This window comes from Cynocephalus volans, chromosome 3, assembly GCF_027409185.1.
Source record: "Cynocephalus volans isolate mCynVol1 chromosome 3, mCynVol1.pri, whole genome shotgun sequence".
Classification (NCBI taxonomy): domain Eukaryota; kingdom Metazoa; phylum Chordata; class Mammalia; order Dermoptera; family Cynocephalidae; genus Cynocephalus; species Cynocephalus volans.
Window position 1 is genome coordinate 82,125,714 of NC_084462.1, and position 19,412 is coordinate 82,145,125.

At 39.1% G+C, this 19,412-nt stretch overlaps 1 protein-coding gene across 4 annotated transcripts in view; it reads right to left on the minus strand.

The window, feature by feature from the left end:
• Positions 1-16,498, minus strand: part of TCF12 (transcription factor 12) — a 395,187-nt gene extending 378,689 nt beyond the window's left edge. The window contains exons 1-3 of one of the 4 annotated variants that reach the window (XM_063091485.1): positions 16,239-16,498; positions 15,180-15,276; positions 14,084-14,156 (exon numbers count right to left, since the gene is read on the minus strand). In XM_063091485.1, coding sequence (XP_062947555.1) covers positions 14,084-14,156; positions 15,180-15,254 — 148 coding nt within the window. In that variant the 5' untranslated portion in view covers positions 15,255-15,276; positions 16,239-16,498. The remainder of the gene's footprint in view (positions 1-14,083; positions 14,157-15,179; positions 15,277-16,238) is intronic. The other 3 variants (XM_063091487.1, XM_063091488.1, XM_063091489.1) reach the window with 3 other exon arrangements.
• Between the last annotated feature and the right edge of the window lie 2,914 nt (positions 16,499-19,412).

Below are 19,412 nucleotides of genomic sequence, written 5' to 3' on the forward strand. Positions count from 1 at the left end.
AAGCCATATTTTTATAAAATTAGGACCTAAAGTGGCTGGGAAAGATTTCATAAAGGAAAAGGGGTTCAAATGGCACAGGAATGGCAAGAAGATATTCCAGGTTGGGAGTAAAGAATAACTAAAGGTAGGAATTCAGGTAAGGAGACCAGTGGGACTGAACTATACAATTCAGATGGGGAAGCAGTGAATGTTAAGACTGGCATCAAATTTTTAAAAAACTTAAACACCAAGGTGAGGCTTTTAATTGTTTTGATAGCCAATAGGCAAAAAAATGTAAGACAAATCACAGGAGGAAGATGTTTTGAAAATATGAGACAGACTGTGTTACAGACTGAGTATTTGTGTCCCCCCAAAATTCATATGTTGAAGCCCTAACCCCCAATGTGATAGTGTTTTTCAATGGAGATGGGGCCTTTAGGAGTTAATTTTGGTTAGATAATGTCATGAGGGTAGGGTCCTCATGATGGGATTAGTACTCTTATAAGAGGATATACCATAGAGTGCACGAGAAACACACAGATACACAGACACAAACAGGCACTAAGGATGCAGTGAGAAGGTGGCTCTCTGCAAACCAAGAAGAGAGCACTCATCAGAACCCAAGCATGCAGGGACCCTGATCTCAGACTTCAAGCCTCCAAAACTATGAGAAAAAAAATCTCTATTATTTAAGACATGAAGTTTATATATTTTGTTATGGCAGTCCAGGTAGACCGAGAAAGATTGGAAAAAAGAGCAACTAGAAGAAAGCAGACCAAATAAGACTACTGTAGTGTCCAGCAGTGAAGTGGCAGATTGCAGAAGCAGCAGCAGAAATTCATAGCCATCAACTTAGCTGTGAAAGAAAAATAAGCTACTTCACCTGGCCCCAGGGTTTTTAGAAGTTATATTCAAGAACCCTCACTATCCATTCCATTTAGTTTTACTCTTTCACCTATCACCTATCCTCATCATTGTAATTTGAGATAGATCTTTAAGAAAGCATTAGGAAGATGGGAGAAATGGGAGAGGCCGAGACAGAATGCCCCAGAACTTTCTTGAGTCCAGTCAAATGACTGTCAAATTATCTTATAATCCTTTTCTCCCAAACACAATTATTGTCTTACCCTGAAGAACAATGTGCAAATAGTATGGAGGCCACAAGTCCACTGGCCTCCATCAAAGGTACCCCAATAGCCCTACTGGCTCTGGGTCCCACAAAGTCTAAAGTTGCCAATTTCCTAACCTCTAAACAATACAATTCTGTAAAGAGATACATAGAAAATCCAATATTTTTCAATGTAAGTAAGCCAGGTAGTTTGTATACCCAGACAAGCACACTAAATGCAAAGAGGCAATATCAGATGCTAGGGGAATCCTCATCTTCCCTAATCATGAAGAACCTGAAAACAGTAGCATCAGCCAACAGCCCCATGTCCTAATACCTTGTCACTCACGGATAAGACGAGACCAGCCCTTCTTGCTTCAAGCACAAACACGCAGCAGACAGGAGTTCCATTTGCATTTCCCAACTCTATCCTTGCATCTTCTCATCCTCAGTAATACACCAAGTACCTCCTTAACTCTTTAAAAGGTTAACTCTTCAGTAGCACCAAAATTTTGTTCAGATTACTGCTTATCAGTACAAAGCAAAAGCAGACGAGTCCTAAGAACTATTCAGCTATCACACATTCATATGTAAGCCTGGGGTTAACGTTGTAACTACAACAGATCCTCAACAAGCATTTAAAACAACTGAGCTGAGAATAAAAAACTCAAGGGTACTAATTCAGGGGCTCTACGGTTTGGGATATAATTAACAGAGTCCTTACAAAGAATATGTCTGAGGATTTTTTACTTTATTGCTTTAATTTCCCTCACTTAACCAAAAAGAAAAAGACTCATCTGAAGATTTCTTAGACTTTGGGGGGGTACCTATTATAAGGAGTTCCTTAGGCTTTCCATCCCTTTCAATCGCCTGATTTAATCTTCAATAACTGTCAAAAATGTATGAGTTTTGTGTGAAGATTCTCTATCTCCGTATATATTTGAAGAGCTTGGAATCCCTTCAAGAGTTGCTATGACACCTAATATAATAAGGTAACTAACATTTGTACAGAACCATAAACCTCTACATGTTAGAATCTCCTTAAGAATTATTTAACTTGATCACTATCACAACCCCTTAAGGCAGTATTTTTATCCTCTTCATCTTAGACATGATAGAAACGGACTCAGAGGTTAAAACATACTGCCCTGGGATCACAAATCTAGGAAACAATAAAGCTGACAGTGAACCAAAATTTTCTGACTCCAAACCCCTCCTCTTTTCAATATATTATTCTCCACCACCTTAAAGTAAACAAACCATTCTACGTAGAACAATAAAAAAAAATGGTGCATTAATAGATGCATTCTCAAATACCTACAGATGCTCTTTAACAAAATGAAAGCCCAGTCTACTTTTAAATAACTGAAAATACAAAAATGGACTAATCACCACCCTCTCAATATTATAAAAATCAGCATATAAGTCTTTTCATTTTAATGCATTAAAAATTCTGTTGCCAAAATTAAATTTTAACAAATTCCATTAAAATCTCTTCTGTATGTTTTATAACATTTTATAAATACCCTTGGAATAACTATCTTCCATCTGCTTTAACCTGTCTTTATAACTAAATAAACACTAAATCTTTGAAAAGGGGGAAGTAAAAATAAAGTTCCCACACTACGAAGCAACAATTCTTTTCTATGGCCACAACAAAATAATAGCTATGAATATTCCAATACCTTATAACTACCAAATTTCATCATCTTCCCAAGACACAAAGTCTGAAGACAGCTAAACAATAAAAGACAATACAAAAAAGAATTATACTCTCCCAAAGACATTTCAGGTTGTAGCTGTTTATATTTAACATCTTGAAATGCTAAAAACAAAATGCTTAACTATTTTACAAAGGCTTCTGATAATACTGTTTTCTTTTTAATAAAAATAAATAAATCTTGAAGCACTTTCTTTTGGAGAATATCAACATTACACCACTTAAGACTCCCTGTTGCAACAACAAATTTTAAAGATTTCTAGAGATATTAAATTCCTCCTCAGAACAAACCATGCTGTATTGCAGATTGGTATCAGTGCAGGTGCAACTACAACTGATCAGTTTGCTACTTCTGAGGGGCAGTAAGAAACCACAGGCAAATGCATATCACTGTTGATTTCTCTATTTCCTCTGTAATATGAACACTTACCAACTTCTTACAAGAGTTATGAAGTAAATAGCATATGAGTAAACATTTATTTAGTACTTTTATCATTATTAATTTCTTTAAACAAAAGACTCTTCCCCTTCCCCTAATCATTCACTGGGCAAAGTCTTATGGCTATTACAACTTATTCGGCAAGTCTACAGAGTCAAACTCGATGTGAATGGAGTCTACTCAGTGTAACACTGTTCTTAGCTTGACCAGAGGGGTTATATAAATATTAAGGCAAGACAGACCCTGGCTGTATGGCCTGTTTTGTGTTCCTACAGTACAGCATCTCAAATCCCTATAAATTTAACACTGTATCATTGTTCTTAGCACAATAACACTGGGAACACTTCACGGAACAGGCTTGCAAAGCAACTAGAAAAGTCAAAAAAGTCAGAATGGCCTACTGGTCTGCCTCTCAAAACACACTCTACAACAGACTAGTTAATTACAAACTTTGTTTGCTACTTTCATAGTCTATGTTAAACAGTAGTGGGACTGAGCCAATAACAGGCTCCTGAGGAAATTTTCATTCATTAGAATCACAACTTGTTCTTAATGAAGATGCCTGTCATGAGTATATTTCAGGAATAAACATCATGTTACTAGTCTATGGAAACATTTCACTGATATAAAAGAAAAGAATAAAACTTACCAAAGACTGGTTTGGGTTTTGTCTATCACCTATGAAAAAGTATCTTAGCTCCACTTTTTCTTCATGAAGGTGACTAGAACCTGGTAGGATTTTCTTCTCAAGCAACAGCCAAAATTCAGAATGGGTATGGTCAGGGTTGAGGCTTCCTTTTGGAGGGGATCATATAATGCTGGTTACATACATAAAATGGAGACCAAATGAAAAGAATTCTACTCTCCTGATAGTATCCTGAAAATTCCCCTCCATGCTTTAACTGACCAAGGAAATATCAGTACATTCCTTGGGCCCAAAAGATGAGAAAGCTTATCTCTTCTCAAAACAGAATTTGATTCCCTAAATCAATGTATTGGGCAGACTACTCAAAGCATAAACCTCAGCCTGAAAAAGCCTATATTCCAAGAAGAATTTGCTTTATATGAATAAGCCTATCACAAGTTTTTTTCTGTAAATAATAAAATCTCTAGTCTAAACTTTTAGTACAAAAAAGAAATTCTTAACTGTGAGTTTAAAACAATACTGGGGTTGGGGGGAGGACAGATGGAGAAAGTGAGAGAGAGAGAGAGAGAGAGAGAGAGAGAGAGAGAGAGAGAGAGAGAGAGAATGCTATCTCCATAACATCTTTTCTGAAATCCAAACAGGTGGGTTTTAGAGTTCCGTTTTTCAGATTTTAGAAAAAAAAAAAAAATAGTGTATATACCACGTTACAAATCACCCCTAGCACCTGGGCACCTGGTAACCATACAGTAACTAGGAAAATATAGAATATCAATGGCCTTCCTTTAGATAAGATCAGATTCTGCCATCAAATAATTTATGCTGAATTTAAACAAAAAATTTTAGTTCAGATCTTTCTGGATTTCAAAATTGCAGATCAGGAATTGTGGATCTTTGGCAGGGAAAAGGGGATAATAAATAATAAATTAAATACACTCTCACCTAAATAAAAAACAAACTAGCTGCTGCTTAGATAAGAGACATTATGGATATTTATAGGATAGTCCTGAAATGGCTCTAATGACCTGCCTAGTTGGAAAGTTATAATCAATTCAAGCTGTCTGTATGTTCCCACCAAGAGATTCAACATGAAACAACTTTTCCCTTTAACTTTATTACAAATTGGGACCAACACTGGAAAACATCTTCCAAAACTTGAGCATGTCATTATTAGGAAGATAAACAAATGGGCCTATGACCAGATGAAAAAGTCAACTAGATATAGTAGGGCTTCCAAATAGCAAAAACTTAAGGGGATCTGCTAACTCAGGAAAACCCAAAAACTTTCACCTCTCATCTATGAGTGGCCATATAAGCTCAGATTCTCTGAACTCATTTGTGGCCAAAACATGCTTCTGCCCTCAATTCGAAGTAAGCCTAGCATATTCTCCTCTCCAGTAGCACTAGCAAGCCTCTTTTCCCCAGCAGCCTCAAAACAACAACATATGCCTCCAGGACCTAAAAGCTTGATGACTGTAATTCCCTCCTAGCAAGGATCCTTGCGCTGCCTCAACAATACTCACAACTCTTGCTGAGAATATCAGCACATTTGCTCCTTGACTGGAGTAACTGTGATCATATTAAGTCCAACCTATGTTCTCTACATTAGCCACCAATGAAGTGGTGGAAGAGTAATTATGAGTTGATCCTGATCATTTTTAAAGCCTCACAATAGGCTCACTGGTAAAACTACCTACCAGAAGCAAATAAACCAACAACTTTTGAGGGAGGCTGTCTCCTGACAGACTTCCATTTGGTAACTGGAATGATCTTTCATCAGTCAAATTATCACAAATTCAGAGAAACCCTCTCAGCACCTTCCTAACACCCAAAACAGATCTAAAAAAATGACATCTTGGGCCAACTTTCACCAATTTTAATAACCAAAAATACAGTAAGACATAGTAATTGCTGTTTTGTTTTTTTAAGTAATGTTTTCTGTCCTGTGCCTTATTTCAAATTATTTTATTATATTATTTTAAAGGTTACATCCCTGAGTCACCACCCGATGCAATAAAAATTAGTAACCAATCCCTAATCTGTTTTCATTTCTGTGTGATGTTTAAGTCCCCAAGTAGCTTACAGTAGCTTGGATGACTCACTATGGTCTTTATGAGAGCACATTTTTAAACCTGAACAGGAGAGCACATTTTAAACATGGAACGAACACACACACACACACACACACACACACACACACACACACACACACACACACACACACACCCTCTATAAAAATAGTTTCTACACACACACACACACACACACACACACACACACACACACACACACACACACACACACACACACACACCTCTATAAAAATACACAGTTTCTTCCCAAGTCAAGAGTATGATAAAAAATTACAGGACGATCTGGCTGAAAACAGAAAACAGAGGTTCAAATGACTATTACATTACTAACAAATCTATCTGCACTTCAGTTTACAGAAATATGTTTCCTCCCTACCAAAACCATTTTTCCTCCTAATGTAATGATTCCTTTTCACAGGCTTCTGTAGGAGCAAGAAAAGGTCAAGGAATAAAGACAGCTAAAAAATATGTTTTAGAGCTGGTCTTCTAGGCCAACATCCCACTCCACCCTGGCCCCTACCTCCCAACACACAAAGTAAAACAGGAGGAAGACAACGCCATAAACCAAACCTAATGCATCTTTAGAACTTCAGTTTTATTCAATGATTAATGAAAACATATTTATATGACAACAAATATGTTTGTGCTAGGAAGAAGAAAGTAAAATGTACATGAATTTTTAAGATAAAATTTCTTCTGCTCACTCACAATGAGTTGCTTCAGGCTACCAGAGAAGTTTATGTTCCTGCTCCTCTGCCTCTACTTCTGAAAAAAAGTAGAAACACCCTACCCTAGAGACTCTCAACATTCTCTCTAACCTGTCTCCCAGCTATTCTATCCTCTCAGGTCACATAATTTTTATTTTACTTATTTATTTAGACTACACCTCATTCCAGAAAGAATTTCAAGTAGCTGGAGAGAGAATATGGACAAAATACTATATCTAAGTGGCAATGATACCTAAGCATGGAAGAGGGTTTCCAAAAGATGCACACATTCTGATCACCCTTCTGCACTTCACAATACCAAGTCTGCAAGATAACAGTACTAAGAAGAAATCAACTAAGAGAAGGTAAAGTTCTTAAGTACCTGAGGACATTTCAAAACTACTCTAAGGCCTGATTACTTCTTAGAATTTTAACAATATATTCATTTTTACGGCACTAAAAAGCAACTTTGATATGTTACCATTGTAGGGGCATTTCTTCACCCTTCCACCACAAACAAAATGTATCATTTTATCCAAAGCAAAATTAGGTAATGCACATAAATTGCCTAGGACAATGCCTGGCATAAAATAGTAATTCAATAAACAATGGCTATAATACTGGCTATAGTTATTATTAGTATTATTAATATTATCATTAGTATTGCTAAGAAAGTGCCACAATAAAATGGCAGCTACCATACCATATCTGAAGCAGCCGTGTGTCAAATATAGATAGATAACCTTATTTGATCCTCACGTGGATTCTGAAGGTAGGCATTATTACCCACTTTTCACAAATGAGAAAATTATGGCTCAGATGATTTAAATGATGTGCCTAAGGTCACCCAGCTATTAAATTGCAAAGCACTGATTTCAACACAGTTGCCTGGCTTCTGAGCCCAACTCTTTCCACTACCCACACTGCCTGTCTCATACAAGTCAGGAATTCAAGGGCTCTCTCACTGACAAGACTCCAATTAGATTCCACTCCATTTCAATAAGCACACGTCAAAGAATGACAGGAATTCCCCCAGTCACCGCAAAACCCATTTAATACACAAATACAATGTGCACCAAATGCCATCATGCACTCATTCATATACTAATAAAAATCTATATTTTTACATTAAATAATCAACCATCTAACTCTACCATTAACATCAATCCTTGTCCTGATCATTTATCTCCCTCTGAGTTCATTTCCCTAAGGGAATTCGTTCAGTCACCTAGCTTTAATTATAACTTATAGACACACAAAAAAAAATCTACATCTCCTATCCAAAGGAAATCAAAATGTGGGTGAAAATGTATCCATGTACCAAAGGGTGTTCATTACCACATTATTTATAATATGAAAAAGTGAATTAACAACTGAAATACCTAAACATCAAGCAGTAAGAGAACTGATTTAAGTTATGCTACATTCATTCCATGTATTATTAGCATGCAACAGTTTTAAACCAAGTTTATAAAGAATCTTTAATAACATAAGAAAATGCTCATGGTAGAATATTAAGTGAAATTTAAAATGTGCAACATAAAATGAAACTATCATTAAACTCAGGACTATCAGGGAAAAAAAACTAAAAGAAAATAATAAATCAAAATAGAACAAGTTTCTCTGGATAATAAAATAAGGGTTTTTTTTTTCTTTTTTCTTTTTCTGTTCTCCAATTTTCTTTTCAATGATATGTATTAATTTTATATGCTGAAAAAAAAGGTAGTGGTTTTGTTTTGTTTTGTTTTTAAAACCAACATCTTTAACACATATCCCAGCACTCTTCCCTCATAAATCTCCAAATGAACCAGAAGAGTCCCAGGTAATGTGAAATTTAAAATGCTGAAAACAATTCAGCACCTTCATTACCTCTAGCATCACCATCCTCCAATTATGCCAGAACTGCAACCTGGAGTCATTTCTCTCATGTACAGAAATCCAATTCTTCAAATTCTCTCAATCTTCACTCCTGGTATTTTTCCTTCCCTCTTCCTACACTAATACCAAATCCACACCTTCACTAGCTCATCCCTAGATTAGCACAAAGAACTCCTGAATAAATAAGTGCTTTACGTATTCCAGTGCCTCACCACTAACAATTCACTCCACCACTCAATTCAGCTCATCATGGGCCAAGAACTGTTGCTGGAGCCTTACATGTATTAACTCATTTAACACTCATAACAACTTTATGCGGATAGCTACTATGCTTAGTCCCACTTTACAGATTAAGAAACAGAAGCACAGAGAAGTTAACTAACTTACTCAAAATCACCCAGCTTATTCAGTGGCAATATCTGAATTTGAACCCATGCAGTTCAGCTCTCAATAACAGTATGTAAACATGAGCTCCTTAAGGAATTCAGGTGTGGTGATCATAAAAACCAGCCCTCATTCCTTATATTGGATAGACAGTTGGATCAAACCAAATTCCCATTTCCATAGTTCCCTCACAAGTCAACTCTAAATTCAACACTTCTGAGTTTTCCTTAAGCCAGTTCCCTAACTCTTCAGTACATCCTTATTCTTATGGACTAAATTTAAACTACATGGGCTGGCTGGTTAGCTCAGTTAGTTAGAACATGGTGACATAACATCAAGGTCAAGAGTTCAGATCTCTGAACTGGCCAGCTGCCCCCCCCCCAACAAAAAAAATTTAAACTACATTAAACTGACATTTTTATGTTATAGAAGTCTACCTCACAATTTTACATTTTATCTTCCCATCTAAATAATGAAATATCTTCACTTTTTCTGGTTTACGATCTCCATTTCCCATCTTCCCAAAAGCTACAACAGCAGACTGCACAAAGAGGATACTAAATAAATACATGGTTAATTAATAAAAATGAGCTATATGGCTCAACTACTTAACAAAGCAGAATGCCATTCATCAGTCTTTTGAACTGACAAGCTCATACTTAAATGTTTGTCTTCTCATTTTATTCCCAAAATGAAAACTCATTAGATTTGCAATTTCAACATTCCCATCCGAAAACATATTTCTAAGTGATACCTACAAGCAGTCCTATTAAGTGACTTTTTTTAAAAAGGCATCCTACACATTGTCCAGAAATAGCTTTTTTTTTTCCAGGAAACCCTTTCTAACAGCATTATTTTTATGGCAAGAGTTACCCGTCTTCAACAACACTAAGCAGGTAGTGACATTCCAGGCATGATCATCAATTGTTCAAGAACAGAAAAGACTACTTGGCTTTAATGAAAGTATTCTATGTGGCCCCATTTAATCTAAAATGTGAAATCAACTGTGTTTATATTCAAAGTTGAATATATTCATCTCTATCTTCCTATTCCAAGAGACTTACTTAAAAACTCAAAGAAGATACACCAAAGGATAGCTTAAAAGACATAAACTTTTAATTTGTATTTAAATTGTTTAAGAAAGCAGACAAAAACAATAATTAGTTATAGGTATGCTGCATGGTATACAATAAACAAGTCTCTAAAATATTTTGATCTAATCAATTTTTTTTTCAAATCCATTATAAGCCATGACTAATTTTAACACTACAGAAATTGCTCTGTAAAGCACACAATACTCAAGGTTATAATCTTGCTTCTAATTTTGTTTTCCAAGTTTCTATTTTCATATACAGCTTTTTTCTAAAAGAATTCTTTGCTACATTTACCTTAAATGAGCCACTCACTGAACAGTAGATCATATTTATCCTAAAATATTATATTTTTCCCCACATGCCTCCTGGCTCTGCAGTTACTCTCACTCATCACTACAGCTTACCTGAAGCAACTGCCTAACATGGTTCAATTTTAACAACTTTTAACAAGTGCTTATTAATACAAATTATAGTTATTATAAATTTCAACACTGATAGGTACAGTATGAGCCACACCCTACTCATGACTTTAAAATACCTTAAGTGAAAGGCCAAACCTAGTGTCCTCTCTATTTAAAATCACCAATCCTTTTTTTATTACAGTGCAATTACAAAGCACATTGCTAAAATTTTGGTTTTCTCTTTCTTTTTTTTTTTTTCTTGATATGTTCAAATAATGCTATAGCGATTTGAAAAGCTTACTCCATGTTTAACAGAGTAAGTAGGTACTTTATAACTTACCATGAATTTTTTTTAATTACTTGAAAATTGGAGGTAGGTATTTAAAAACATCAGGAATCCTTGTGCCGATGGAACAGTTTTGTATTTTGACTGTATCACTACAAATAACCTACTTGTGATATTTGTACTAGTTTTGCAAGATGTTACCATTACAAGAAACTGGGTAAAGGGCACATGGGATCTCTGTATTGTTTCTTATAACTGCATATGACTATACAATTACCTCAAAACAAAAAATTTAACTTCATAAAACAAAAATTACTAAAGAGCAATTTAATGAGAATTCATTTTTCTGGCCCTATGTCAATATTTTCAACAAGCCTATAGGTACATGGGAAATCCTGTCCTCCCCAAAGAAATCATCAGTAACTGAAGAATGAAAAACAGCATTCCTTTTTAAAAATTAAGAACTAAAAAATACTTGCAACAATTACTTCCAAAAATCTTGAACAATAAATTTATACTGTTAAAAGATTCTGAGTTGAATACAGAAAAGTAAAGCTTTAACTTGCTAGTTACAGTAACTTTCTAGATGGAATTATCAGAAAGACACACTCAGTATACACAGGTGGCTTGCAAAATGACAATATCCCTCTCCCTTCCAACATCTCTTATTACTTGGGATTCAAAAGCTAACAACGAAATTTTTTAGATATCACTTAATCTACTAAACATTAAATCCAAAATCCCAATTTGGATCTATACAATCAAACCCTGAAGTTGGGGGATGACAGGTTTAAAGTCCCAAACCATTTCCATTTTGTCAATCCTTTCAACGGGCTTTCCTTCCATACAAAGTCCTAACAGAGTACCTCACCTTTCACTCCTACAGAGAAACCCTTCTCTCAAGGTCACTATAAGAATACTTCACAGAGCCTATCATGATCAAGTGAACAAATTCAAAGTTTTACCACAATGCAGAGAAAATTAACACATTGATGAAGAAATAACATTTCAACAGACTCCTCAATACAAATAAGTAATAATAAATACACATTTATCTTTTCCACAGTGATTTTTGACGAAATGTCATCTATCATAGCAGTTATTTGTTTTGCTTCAGGAATGACATAAAAAACATCAGGTACTACAGTGTATATTATATGCTTTCAGCTAAAAAAAAATTCTAAAAATATTGTATATTAATTCCAAAAAACAGCCTACTGTTAAAATAAGACATCCTCAAAAAGGACAAATAATCAAGAAAGGAAATTATACTGCACAATTATAAACTATAGTTTTCACAAGGCAAAAAGCATGGGGGTTTTACAAATGTTACTCCAAAGACAAAAAACCCTCTAATCTTTACAACAGCTCTTCAAAAGGAAAGTCAGATCTTTAGCTCCTTATATGCTGCAAATAAACAAGTATTAGGATATATAATATCCTTTGAAATCAGTGCAGAAGATTATTCAAATGTCAAATATATAAATTTAAGTATAAAAACAAAATAATATTATTATACCAATAGGCATTCTCTTTAAGATCAGAAATGGCTATAGGGAAACCATATCTAACAATATATTTTGATATACAATAATGACTCATGCCATTTTCTCTTCCCAAAATTTAAATCCATTCACCAATTATTAAAAGTCACAGCTTTTTTAAATTATAATTTTTTTCCAACATTTAAAACAAACCACGTAAATATTGCTATGTCTACTGAACACAGGTGTTTTAAGTTCAAACTTTCAGAAGATGAATAACATCTAACAGTTTTAAAACTAAAAATTTCCTACTCCAAAGAATCAAATACTGTGACCACTTACAAAATATAGAAAAATAATTTTTCTTTGTGTAATGCAGCCTACTGAAAGGACAACTTCTCCAATGCCGTGCTTGTAATCCACATCTAAGTTCACACACACTTTTTAATTTCACAGACTACATAAATCAATCTCCTTAATTTTAAAAAGTGAAATAAACAATCTCCTTAATTTTAAAAAGTGAAATAAATATAATTGCACTTATTCTAAAAACAGAAAGCATTTCTAATAGCAAGTTTCTGAAGTTCATGTCCTACGATCAATGAGCATCCAGTTAAATATATTTTCCACAACTTAAGCTGGAAGTAACAGCCTGAAACAGCAAAATCATTACTCATTTAATGAAATATATTAAGCACCTACTATGTATTAGACAAAGTAAAATGAAAGTACCTGAGAATGAATTATTATTTGCAAACATTTACAAAACACTAGTAAAGAAAGGGAATATAGCCACTTTCTATATTAATAATTTTCTCCCCATCTCCCCCAAAAAGTAACAATTTCTAAAACTGTAAAGGAAGGAGGTAAGAGAAGACTAGGGGTTTGGCTAACATTCTATGACATCCTTTTGATCAAGGATAATATTGGCCTTTAAAATCCAAAAACACGTTTATTTCACTTATTTGAGATGTTAAATCACATGCCACATTTTCCCACAAGCTGCAATTTCATAATTAAAAAATGAATTTTGATAAATTGTTAGTGTATTATTTTAAATAGAAAGTGTCTTAAAGTGGTACAAAGTATTAAATTGGTTATGAAATTAACCTTATTTTCTGATGTTTTGCTCTCACAGTATTTTAAGAAATTAACTATCATTTTACTAAGGGAAATGTAAAGCACCAAAGAGGAATTACTAGGTTTCAGCCAAGAGATCTGACAGCTGGTTTTCTTAAGATGATGCTGTCATGGCTTTGGTTATTATTATTATTTTTTTTAATCTCTGAGCACTAAGAAATAAATTTAAATTAAACAGAAAATTACAGCTTTTGTACACTAGACTGGACCTTGCTTCTGGAATGTTTGCTTTAAAATTAAGAGTTTTAAAAAGTTGGAAATACAAAAAATGTATACTTCGGAAAAATGAAATAAATGTTTAATAATGCAGCATTATTACAAAATACTGAAAGTAAATTTAAAGATGACAGCCCTAGTGTAGAATAGAAATCTAATTAACTTACTCTAAATACTGTCCTAATGTACTCTGAACATAGGACAAAATTCAGTCATCGAATGGGTGTCATTTTTTCTAAAATCTAAGTTTCTATTCATTTTTAACATTTATTCCATTCACATTTTAAATAACTGTCCACAAAATTATTGATTTCCTACAAATTTCCATAGGAATGGCCATCTTTTAAAATCAATAAATCTTACTAATTATTGCTTGACTCAATACCACCTTTTATATGCACATATTCAATAATACTAGAAAGGCATGAAGATATCAAAATGCTTTGTACTTTTCTACTAAAGTGTATCACAATACCAAAATATGAGTTTCTAGTTTTAGACATCATCTTACCTGATCCACTGAACTGACTGCTTCCCAGTGTCGTTGGTCTGGTTTTCCCACTATTAACAGGTGGGGAAAACATCTGCAAAATAACCCAAATATATTTGTAAGTCCTGATATTTCTCTAAGCTCTTTGCAATCAAAAGTCCACCAAGAGTCATCGGTTAGTTACTGTACTTCAGAAGGAAGTTGAAATAAAACTGGAGATACATTCAGACAGAGGGAGGCAAAATGACTGAGTGATATTATTTCCTAACACTACTTGGATACACTGGTTACATTCTGCTCTGAAAACCCAGTCACTTATATGAGAGATTCCAATGTTGTTAAGTTTAAAAAGTAAATTTTTACCCATGATCTTCACTTTGGAACTAAGTTATCTCATTACATTTACATCACAACTTAATACACTCACACAATCAGAATCATGTTCAATGAAATTACTACATACAGTAAGGATTATAACACAGTTCTATAAAGCAGGTATATAGGTCCTGCCTCCTAACAGCAGTTTATTAATAAAGGAATTCAACCCAAGAAATAAGGGCTGTCTGCTCTTTGGTTTTAGCTAGTATTTTTAAGTCATCTCCCATGTTAAGAATATACCGGTATATATAATACATTTACACACACACGTACTGTATACATATATCTTAAAATAAAAATACTCAGCTCAAAAGGCTAGAAATTTTAGCCCCGGACTGGCTTTCTTGTAGCTGACATCTTTCAGGTACCATAAACCATTATCACATTTTGGGGTGGGAAATGGTGAGCAGTGTTGAAGAAAAAATAATTTTCATTTAAAGTCCAAAATCCCTCATAATCATCAAGGTCAGAGGGTGACTCAACCAAAGTTCATGATTACATCGTTCTCCTTTTAACTAGTGAAATCAAATGACCCCTCTGGCATTAAAGTTTTAAATCTGCAAGTCTAGACATTACATCAAAGTTCAGGTGTCCAACTTGGGGGAGCTGGACTCCAGCCCTGAGAACTACTGCTCAAAGCAGATGGAGTTTACGCTGCCTAGTCTCCACACCGCTTTCCCCGTCTTCCTTTTTTCGTAAACCTCAGCGACCCCCAAGATGCGGTGAAAAGCTCTCATACCGCACTGAAGTCTAGCAGGTCGCTCAGCTCCTTGTCGGTCCCTATAGCGGCCATGCGCTGTTGCTGGGGATTCATCTTCGGCCACTTCTAGCAGGTCCTATGGCAGAGGAAACAGGCTCAGCGAAAGACCACCGAGGCCCAAAGTGTGTATGGGGATGCAGACAGGCGTTGGAGCAGAACAAGAGCACTGGGGGCGCTGGGTGACTCGCTGCCACCTCGGCGCGAGCAGGGGGCGAGCGAGCTCAGCGCCCGCACCGGTTCCCCGAATCCACGCGTTCCTCGGCGCGGCCCGAGAGCGACGCCGGCGCCTCCCGCAACTCGCCACCTCTCCCGCAAGTTTCCAAGCTGGTCCCTGCCCCCTCCCCGGCACCCACTGCTCAGCGCCGCCACCGGGTGCTAGGCGCGCGGGGCCTCTCCTGGTGGGGGTCTCGAGGGGCGGGGTGAGGGGCAACTGGGCGTCCAGCAAGCGGAGCGGCGGCGAAAGGAGATGCGAAGTGACTCACTCGTTCGGCAACAATAGAACTGACAAGTTGCTGGGAACGCGCCGCTCGCAGGCCCGCGTTTGCGGCCGCCGCCGCCCGGACGTCCCCGGCGGGCCCAGGGGCTCGGAAAGCACCCCCCGAGCGGCCAAGGGGCGTTTTAAAAAAGAAAACAGAAACGCCGACAACTAATCTCGCTCTCGCCCGGCGTCCTCCTCCCGCGGCTCGGCCTCCTCCCACTTTTGCTGCCCTGCCCCGGACCTGCCGAACAATGAGCCTGGCTCCGCGGCCGAAGCCGGCCGCTCTCCCGCGCGCCTCGGAGCCCGGCTGGCCCGAGCCGAGAGCCGAGCGGGGCGCACAGGCCGAGTGCGCCGCCCGCGGGCCTGGCCGCCCGCGACTCGCGCCTCCGCCCCCACTCCGCTCCCCAACTTGGAGAGGACCCCGGGTTCGGCGCTGTACAAAGGGGCGCGGAGTTGGAGCGCGGGCAGGGGGCGCCTCCGCCCCGGCAGGGACGCGGCGGCGCTCCGCAGCTCCCAGCCCCGCCACGCCGTTCCCCTCCCGCGGGCCAGCCAGCAATTACCTGCCGCCCCGTCTCCGCATCCAACCACCCCGATTAAAGTTCACTTTGGCCGGGAGTACGGACTCGGGCTTCCCCTTGCACCGCCCGGCGGCTCGGTTCACTTTGCCCCGCGCGAGCTCTCGGGTCGGGGCGGGGGAGGCGGCTCTCGGGCCTGGCCGCCCCTTCCTCCCGGGGCGGGCTGGCGGTCCCCCCGAATAGAACTTGTGAGTCTCCTCAGGCGGACATTTTTTTTGCTGAGGCGGCCTCAGCACCGCGCTCGGCTCGTCTCCGGATCCCTCCGCGCCGGGAAGAGCCCCGGGTTAACCCCTTCGTCCCCCGCCCGCTCCCGCCGCCTGCGCCGAGGAAGTGGGGCCGACGAAGGGGGCGGGGAGGAGCCGGCGGGAACGGGGAGGGGCCGCAGCACGACCGGTGGACAAAGCCCGCGGTCGGGTGAGGCGGACCGGAGTCGAAGCCAGCGGGGAGGGGCGGGAGAAGCGCGCAGACACTCCGGGAAGTCGGGACGGGTCGCCAGCCGAGGACGCCTCGTCCAGGCCCCCTGGGAGCTGGGCGGCAGGCACCGCGACGCCTCCTCGCCCTGGTCTCGCTCTGTTTCGGGCCCCGAAGCGGAGCGGCGGAGACGCAGCTGTGGACGCATCTGGATTCGTCGCCTAAGGCCCACAGCCCGAGGCGGCGGAGCACTGAAGGCTGCAGTTCCCGAGCAAGCCGCGCTAGACGCCGGCCGCCGCGCTTGGCTGGGCCCGGAGGCTCCGGCCTGGGGGCGCTGCCCTGCGCTCGGCGCGGAAGCTGTGCGCGTGGCCCTGCCACCTCGGCTGCTCTTGGAGTAGGTGCGATTGGTCAAATTCGGAGCTGAGCCGAATGCAGGAGAAAGGGTGAACCTCCCTCAAATCACACAAAGCACGGTGGGCTCCAGGTTCTCAAACACTCAACTCACCCAAGCCTCCACGTCTACAGTCACCTCCTCTCACCCGAATCCTTTTCAGAGGCCATCGAATTGCACAGGGGGCCGATTCTTGGAAATGGATCAAGCTTGTCCCTTCATTTAACAGCGATGCCCAGGAAGGGTCTGTCGCACAGTCACTGTCTTGGTGCGCACGTTCTGAACTTAACCCGAAGAAGCGCCAGAAGAGAAAGAAGACAAAATACCTAAACTTCAATTTCTTCGATTCCGGGATGGAAGGAAGGTTTTCTTGAAAGCAGACAGTGTTTTGACTCTTGTGGGGTCAGTGAGTGCAGTGAGGACAAGTAAGGCCCAAGCAGAAGAAACTGAAGGAAGGTACATCCAAAGCAACAAATTGAAGAAAGCAGCCAATGCCTGAGGGCAACATGGCAAGAAGGAGCCATTGGATCCCGAACTTGGATGACAACGGGAAGGTAGATACAGTTGCAAATATGCCATTACTGTGCTTATTAAGTCGGAGCTGTCCAGCGGGAGAAGGCGATTGTAATTTGGGGTGGGGGTTTCTATTGGAATCGTAATGGCTGCACCTGGACCTTATGCCACATCCTGTGGAAGCCTAGTGTCTCCAATATCCACTCCCCCTTATCTTGGTAAACACTGCCTGTTGTTAGTCTCATCCCTGCCCTGGCTACCGACAGTAGCATGTGGTTCCAATCTAAGCAAATTAGCATAATTCGAACCTAAATAAATCAGCATAATCCCATTCCCTGCCACAGTTATTGGTTGGCAATGGACATGACCCAGTGTGGGCCAATGAGAGGAGCAATTTGTTGGGGTCTTTTGGGAAAGTTTTTCTTTCATATTTGAGAGAGCTTCAGAGGCAACCCCTTCTTCCACATGTGTTCGGAAAAACAAGGAGCCTCTGGACCATGGAGAGCCATCTTCCAAACACAAGGTTTGGCCAGGTTAAAATAAAGCAGACATCCGAAAAGGATAGACAGAGAGAGATCTGATCTTTTGAGTCTCCAAATCAAACAGCTTCTGAACCCAGGTCTACCTTCATTGATTAAACCAAAGGGATTTGGATTTTCCGTTATTTGTAATCTAGTGTATTCTAAGCAATACAGGCCCAATGACCATTTTTTTGTAGCAAAGACTTAAACATCAGATAGGAAGTCTGTTAGATAAATTTTAAGGCCCCATTCCCATGGTAAAATTCTATGGCTCAGTGGTAAAACTGAAAAGAAATCTTGGGAGAAGAGGAGACATATAATCCCATCTGAGGGATTCCGACTGTTTTCAAGAGGAAAGGAGAGCCAGTTTCTACTCATCCTTCTTACACAAGTAATTCAGAGGAAGAAATAGCTGTCTGCCCAAACCCTCAGTCATGGGGGCTCCTTCACTCCTTTGGGGGACTGACTGGTGAGGTTTTTTTATATCTATTATGGCTCATAGGAGAGGTCAACAAAGTTCATGGAAAGATTCGTTCATGGTAAGAATCTTTTAATTCTATTTTTCCACAAACTTTTTGAAGTACCCTTATATAGCTTTATTTCATACTTTGTTTTCCTCATTAGATTGTAAACTCCCTGAGGCTTGGGATGACATGCATCTGTCTATACCATGCCTCTAACATAGTGCCAAGAGCATAGTAGACTCAAAAAAGGAGAGCTAGAATCAAGCCTATCCATAACTTGAAATTATAGCATGAAATTAATTTTCTGTAATACCTCTGACATATATGGAAGACAAAAAGAATATAAAAGTGTAGTTTTGTATCACTTATAATTCATTTCTGGGCCTTTGCTGACCTTGCTAGATAGAGCCAGAACGCTTTATTGAAAAGCTCAGAGAGGAACCACCAATAATACAAATTCACTGTTAATAGGACTGTTTCTATACTATAAATTAATCAATATCAATAAATCAATATTGAAAAATATTTAATAAACATTTCTTACATGCAAGCCATGGAACAGAAAATGCTTTTGGAACAGAAAGTCTGCCCTCAAAAAGATTATGATCTGAAAGCTTTTAGAGTCCATTGTCCATTCACTGTAGCCTACAAGTGAGCAGACACAGAAATTCTGTCAGCATCATTTCAGTGCCTACTTTCCAAGAGCCCTCCACTCTACACTCAAACACACACACATACACATTTTATCAGGGAGACCTGAGTTCCCAGAGAAACTTTTATAGTCAAAAGGAAAAGCAGCCAAAGTGATGGGCTTTTTGCTTCCTTGGGAGAGTGACTTGACCTTGGCCCCTTGGTTAGA